The following is a 7,446-nucleotide window of genomic DNA, read 5'->3' as shown; positions in this document are numbered from 1 at the left end:
CGATGTATGCCTTCTTTGATTTGAAGTCCTGGGGAGTGCTCTTTTCTGAATCAACTCTCTTCAAGTAAGTGAGGCACTAGAACTTCATGTGATCCAACTTACCACATTCATAGCAAGTGAAGCACTCCTTGGTCTTGCCTTTCTTGGTTGATTCTCGCGTTTCTTTCTTTTGGAATCGTCTAAATCCTCCTTTCTTTTTCAAAAACATACCAAATTTCCGCCCAGGAAGATTTAGCATTTCCTCATTGTCACCCCCGATTTTCGGCTGCACGATTTTGCTTAGAGTCGCCACTACATTTTATAGTTAAAAATGTAGAAAAATCTTTAAAGTCCAATCACATTGGGCTTTAGGCTTTTGATATCCATGTTCGGGAGTCGGTTACAAAATATGAAATGTATTAGCACCCTATCCGCCCGCCTTAAGCGATACCATTCATTAAAATATAGGACATTATTATTATTATTATTATTATTATTTATTAAATTGTCTGATTAATTAGTTACTTATTATGAAAAAAAATATTTATTTTTATTATTGAGCCTGGCAATATTGACATTAGTCCTACGTACCCCTATTAAGAAGATCAAGGCTTATGTAGTTCTTTAAGTAGAAAATAGTTTATTGGTTGAGTGAATTTTAATTAAAGAAAACATATTTTTTAGTCAAAAATATATATTTTGCAAGTTTTGTTTGTTATAAAAAAAGGTTTTTTTTATTTTGTTATTTAAAAAATGGAACTAAATTGATTTTGAGATTTAATCGATTGAAAAGAAGCGGCGTAGCACGACCTTTTGAAGATGATTTGAGAAGAAAGAAGCCTCTGAGGCGACCTTCTCTCCATCTTTAATTAAATCTCAAAATTATTTTTATTCCTTTTGAAAAATGCATGCTTCTTTATTTAAAAGATGCTAATTTTTATATAGACCTGGTTTGAAGTTTTTATAAAAAAATAGAAATTCTTATGGATTATTAAATGATTAAGATATAACTTGATTTTAATCCAAGAATACATTAAAATAATTTCTTTTACATTTTAAATGTTTTTTAAATTATTTGGAGGAGATTATTATTATTTATTAACAATGGCTAGATAATTATGGAGAAGAAATAAAAAATCAGCTAATAGAAACCACAAAAAATTTTACTAATTCATCATAAAAATAAAAATAATGAGATTCTATTTATTTTATGTTTAACCATTATCCTTAAATATTCTCATCTTTAAGTCTAATATATTTGTTTTATACTTTATATGATAATTAATAAATCGTTAATGAATTGTTAATATGAAAATTTATTTTCCACATTTTAATATTTATATCAAACATAATATCAAAGTATAAAAAGATCAAAAAAATTACCTAATTATGCTAGAGAATGTATTTTATTTCTTCCCTGTGAGATCCTAGATCTGGTGTTACTGACTGGAATAAGGAGTGACACACGTCAGACGCTGATTGGAGGAGATGGTGGGATTATTGCGCCTGGACACGTGGTGCATGATGAATGGCGACTGAGGAAGGTGCACGGAGTTCCACGGTGCGCTCGTCCGTAGCAGATCCCGTTTTTTCCATGGGTGATGATTCAGTGCTGCGCGTGATAGTGAGACTGTGATGCGTTTTCGCCTTGTGATTGGGCAAATCTGCTGGTAAAAGCGATGAAGCAACGGTATGCAGATCCGACGGTGAGAAAGGCTATGCACGACGAGTACACGGCGGTACGATAGTCACGGCTGCACTGGATCGCTTACAACAATAGTGTTTTTCTCTCTCTCACATAACCTTTATTTCTTATGCAATGTTATATTTCTTCACCTCAAAATAATTTTTTTTGAACCCCTTTTAATCCCTCACAACCCACCTATTTATAATGAAATTAATTAACCCTAAACCCTGAAATTTGGTTAATAGAAACCTAGCTTTGTTGGCCCATTAACATTATTTTTATGGGATTTAAACCACCCACTAAGTAAGATTTGACTTGGTATTTATCTATTATTTTATTATTATTTTTATATCTTTTCTAAAAAACATTTTAAATTGATTTATGCATTTATATTTTTATCTATCCGAATTAACTCAAAAAAATAAAAATAAAAATATCTTTGGTTAGGATTAAATTATTTTAAAATTAAATTTTCGAAAATTTAAAATAATAACCCATTTTATTGATTATTTGGAATTTAAATGCGGTTATTTATAATATGTCCTATTTCATTTATCACAAATTCGAATTCAATTATAAAATTAATAATAAATAAATTAAAAAATATAATTATCCTTTTCTTATTTTTACAATGGCATTCAAAATAAACAAAGTATAATAATAAAATTTAGTTTTTATCCCCTTTTCTTAGAAAAATGATTGTGAGCTTTTTAGGGTCCATTAAAAAATATTTGTTACTTTTATTATTTCGAATTTCCCATTAACCCAATGATTTAGATTTAAGAACCTTATCAAACTAAATTTAATATTATTACTCATTATATTTCTTCCATTCACGGTTGTAATTATTATTTTTTATTCATTGATATTAAGTAAAAAAAAAATTCTATTATTTTCAATTTAAACATTTTGGGCTTTATCTGGGCCGAACAAAAATTGAGTGTTCACAGCTGCCCCTCCTTACTTGTTACTTACCTTTTCTCTTTTGAGTTTTTGTTTGTATGTACCCTAACTTTTGCTTAGGAGTTTATTGAAATTCCTAGTGGGCTTTTCTTTTTATAGTATCATCCTTTATTTTGGGCTATGTGAATGTTTATTGGAAAACTACCCTTCCCCATGTTCACAATATTTTAAAGGTGTTTCTTTTTCGAATGAACTTCTTTCATATCGTCTTGACTCAAAGGGGTGACTAGGGATATCTTCTTCGTGTTTCGGAATATCAAGAACACCTTGTGTCATCAAGACGACCTGTCTAAGGTCTACACCACATGGGTTTTGTTTACATCATTCCCCCTCGTGCAGAATAGTAAATAAAAATATTGCGATCGATGCATAAATGTTTCACTTTTTTTTGGAAGTACCCTCTACGCATAATACTTATTTACTGCATATGAATTTATTGTGAGATGCAGATCTTCCCCATCCATGTCAGTTAGGATTAGGGCTCCGCCAGAAAAAGTTTTCTTGATTACGTAGGGACCTTCATAATTTGGAGCCCACTTTCCTCGGTTGTCTTTCTGGATTGGTAAGATCTTCTTTAGCACTAAATCTCCTTCCTTGAATTGTCGTGGTCGAACCTTCTTAGCATATGCCTTCATCATTCTTTTTTGGTACAACTGTCCATGAAAAGTTACAGTTAGCCTCCGACCATCTATCATATTCAATTGATCTTGTATAGCTTTAACCCATTCTAATTCCTTTAGACCAGCTTCCGCTAAGACTCTTAGAGATGGGATCTCTACCTCAAGTGGAAGAACAACTTCCATACCATAAACCAATGAGTGTGGAGTAGCCCTTTTAGAAGTGCGGACTGAAGTACGATAACCATGTAGGGCGAAGGGTAGCATTTCGTGCCAGTCCTTATAAGTCACAACCATCTTCAGGACTATCTTCTTGATATTCTTATTGGCTACTTCCACGGCTCCATTCATTTTGGGTCTGTATGACGAGGATGTTGATTCTTTATTTTGAATTTCTGGCACATCTCGGTCATCATCTTGTTGTTCAGGTTGGTCGCATTAGTAGTGATGATCTGGAATGGTAACCCATATCGACATACTAAATCTCTTTTAATGAACCTGAGGACTACCTTCCGGGTCACGCTAGCATAAGAGTTTGCTTCTACCCACTTGGTGACATAATCTATGGCGACTAGGATGAATTGATTTCCATTAGAAGCTTTTGGTTCTATAGGACCGATGACATCCATTCCCCACATAGAAAATGGCCAAGGTGACGTTAAGACATTCAAAGGGTTCAGAGGAGCATTGATGTTATCCGCATATATCTGGCACTTGTGGCATTTCTTCACATGATTGCAACAGTCGGTCTCCATTGTCAACCATAAATAACCCACTCTCATGATTTTCTTAGCCATAACATGTCCATTCGCATAGGTTCCGAAAGTTCCCTCATGCACTTCTTCCACCATTTTTTGAGCTTTCTTGGCTTCCAAACATCGGAGAAATACCATATCATGATTCCTTTTGTAAACGACATTCTCACTCAAAACGAAGTTTGTGGCTAGTCTTCTGAGTGTTCTTTTGTCATTTTCTGAAGCATTGGGAGGATAAGCTTGATTTCTCAAGTACTCTCTTATGTCGTGATACCATGGTTTTCCATCGGGTTATTCTTTGACTATGTTACAATAAGAAGGTTCAGTATTGTCCCTTATCTGAAAGAATAGTAAGTTGTCCCCACCAACATGGAACATTGAGGACAAAGTTACCAATGCATCGGCCAACCTATTGTCTTCTCTAGGGATGTGATAGAAATCTACTTGGTCGAACTGGTTAACAAACTTCAGGATGTAGTCTCTATAAGGCACCAATTTGTGGTCCCGAGTTTTCTATTCTCCTTTTATCTGATGGATTACTAGAGCGGAATCCCCAAATACTTCTAGGACCTTGGCTTTTGAGTCAATAGCGGCCTTTAGTCCCAAAATGCATGCCTCATATTCTGCCACATTGTTAGTATAGTCGAAACATAGTCTTGCAGTAAAAGGAAGGAACTTCCCTATTGGAGACACCAAAACAACCCCTACTCCATGTCCAAATGCATTGGAGGCCCCATCAAAGACTAGGGTCCAATTTTATTTTTCTCTTGATTCAGCGGATAAGGCCATGATATCTTCATCTGAAAATTCATACCCCAAATGCCCTAGTTTATTTAAGGGTTAGTTGGTCAAGTAGTCAGCAATTCCCTTTATCGCCTTTTGTGTCACATAGGCGATGTCATATTCAGATAATAATACCTGCCATTTAGCAATTCTTCCTGTGAGTACAGGCTTCTCGAAAATATACTTGATAGGATCCATTTTCGATATCAACCTAGTGGTGTGACTCAACATGTACTGTCTTAGCCGGCGAGAGGCCCAAACTAAAGCGCAACAAGTCCGTTCTAACAAGGATTATTTTATCTCGAAAGCTGTGAATTTCTTTCAAAGGTAGTATATGGTCGCCCTGGAACTGGAGGCATCAGTACCGGAGGTTATGTCAAGTATTGCTTTATCTTTTCAAATGCTGACTGAAAGTCATCGTTCCACTTCACCACATATTTCTTTCTTAGGAGCTTGAATATAGGTTCACATGTGGAAGTTAGTTGGAAAATGAACCTAGAGATGTAATTTAATCTTCCCAAGAATCCCCTGACCTCTTTTTATGTTCCAGGTGCTGGCATTTCGATTATGGCCTTCACCTTTTCCGGATCCACCTCGATACCCTTTTGGCTGACTATGAAACCCAAGACTCGGCCTGATTTCACTCCAAAGCTACACGTGGTTGGATTCAACTTAAGTTGATACTTTCGTAGTCTCTCAAACAGACGCCTCAAGTTGCTTATGTGTTCTCATTCTGTCTTGGACTTACAGATAATGTCATCTACGTAGACCTCTATCTCCTTGTGCATCATGTCATGGAAAAGAGTAATCATGGCTCTTTGATATGTAGCCATAGAATTCTTTAATCCAAATGGCATGACTTGGTAGCAAAAGGTACCCCATGGGGTAATAAACGTTGTGTTGTTTACGTCTTCTAGCGCCATTTTGATATGATGATACCCTGAATACCCATCCATGAACGAGTAAAGGGCATGGTCAGCGGTGCTATCAACCAAAACATCTATGCATGGCACCGGAAAATCATAGGAAAATCATCATTTGGGATAGCTTTGTTTAGATCCCTGTAGTCAACACATATTCTCAACTTTCCTCCCTTCTTTGGTACAACTACCACGTTGGCTACCCAATCTGGATATTCAGCAACTTTAACGAACCCAGCGGTCAACCATTTTTCTACCTCCTCTTTGACCCTTAGGGAGATCTCTGGCTTGATTCTTCACAATTTCTGCTTTACTGGCCTAGAGTTTTCCATTAGCGGTAGTTTGTGCTCTACTATACTTCGATCTAGCCCTGGCATTTCTTCATACGACCAAGCAAAGACGTTCTTGAATTCATGTAGAAGTCGAACTAGGCATTCTCGTTCCTTACCATCCATTATGGTGCCCATCCTCACCTCTTTCTTATCTTCCTCAGATCCTAGGTTGACAAGCTTGACAGGCCCTTGGTGTGGTTGAATCTCTCTAGCTTCTTGCTCTACCAATCTGAGCAGTTCGGGGGAGGCCTCCCATTTATCATCATCACTGCCATCTTCGACTTGGTGAACCGGTTGGTCAGGGCTAGGCGAGGGCGCACTGGCATGGCCCTCAATTTCAGAGTCGATACCGGATCTGCAATGTGGGGATGACTAGGTCAGCTCCCCATGGATTTGGTTTTTTTATTTTATTTATTTTTTGTGTTTTCTCTTACTCTGATCTTTTAACATGTAATAGAGAAAAAAAATGCAAAAGAGACACATGAATATGATCGAAAAGATTGATCTTTATTGATTTGAATGGAAATAATAAAAAAAAGAGTACTTATAATTGAAAAGAACATAAAATGAAAAATGTTTAACAACCTTGGACATGGCTAAAAAAACTACATAAAATTATTACTTTGCTTCTAAAGTAACTGCTGCATATGGCTCTTCGTGCCAATTCTTCAAGCAGGTGCCTGGGGGACACTAGTACACGAACCCAGACTCATCCTTCATTCCTTCTTCTTCCATGGAGGTCACCATTCCTGAGGACCGGGTACCACCGCTGACAAAGCATTGACTGATATATGGTATTTGAAGCCTTGCCACATTCTCATGCTCAAATTGCCCTAACCGAATCAAACGCTCACCTTTCCTTACTTCTATGGTTCAGAGCTTATCTTCCTGTGTCGGTTTATATCCCAAACCATATATACCTTTATTGGCCTTGGGCATTATGATTTCCCTGCAGCCTTGTCCATAATTTCCTAATCCTTTCCGGGGTTGATATCCTCCGCGGATCATCACTTTTGCCATCATGAGAGAAGCATCTAACGAATGTGGGTTTGGCTACGATCCACCTTCCATTACAAATATGGTATTTGCAATATCGAGGCCCTGGAATGATGTTTCCAATGCCTCCTCAGTCACTTCAATGTAGCGGACATCGAACGGTTGAGACACTATCACATCCTCTTCTCGTGAAACCATAATCAGCCTTCCGTTTACTATGAACTTCACTTTTGTATGCAAGGTAGACGGTATGGCTCCTGCGGAATGAATCCAAGGACGCCCCAACAAACAGCTATATGTTGGATTGATGTCCATCACATGGAATAGTATATTGAATATGCATGCCCTATCTTGATGGGCAACTCCATCTCCCCCGTCACATCCCTACGTGATCCGTCAATGTCTTTGACAATC

The 7,446-nt window shown here is 36.9% G+C and overlaps 1 protein-coding gene across 1 annotated transcript; it reads right to left on the bottom strand.

The window, feature by feature from the left end:
• LOC109342326 (protein NYNRIN-like) lies at positions 3,594–4,097 on the bottom strand. The gene has a single exon (XM_019580331.1). It carries the CDS (start codon positions 4,095–4,097, stop codon positions 3,594–3,596), a length of 504 nt encoding a protein of 167 aa, XP_019435876.1.

This window comes from Lupinus angustifolius, chromosome LG03 (assembly GCF_001865875.1).
Source record: "Lupinus angustifolius cultivar Tanjil chromosome LG03, LupAngTanjil_v1.0, whole genome shotgun sequence".
NCBI classification, from domain to species: domain Eukaryota; kingdom Viridiplantae; phylum Streptophyta; class Magnoliopsida; order Fabales; family Fabaceae; genus Lupinus; species Lupinus angustifolius.
The sequence above is the reverse complement of the archived record's forward strand: the minus strand, read 5'-3'. Positions and strand labels throughout refer to the sequence as shown.

Bases quoted from the DNA above. Each gene is read 5' to 3' on its own strand.
- LOC109342326 (XM_019580331.1), bottom strand. From the start codon at position 4,097: ATGGTGGAAGAAGTGCATGAGGGAACTTTCGGAACCTATGCGAATGGA.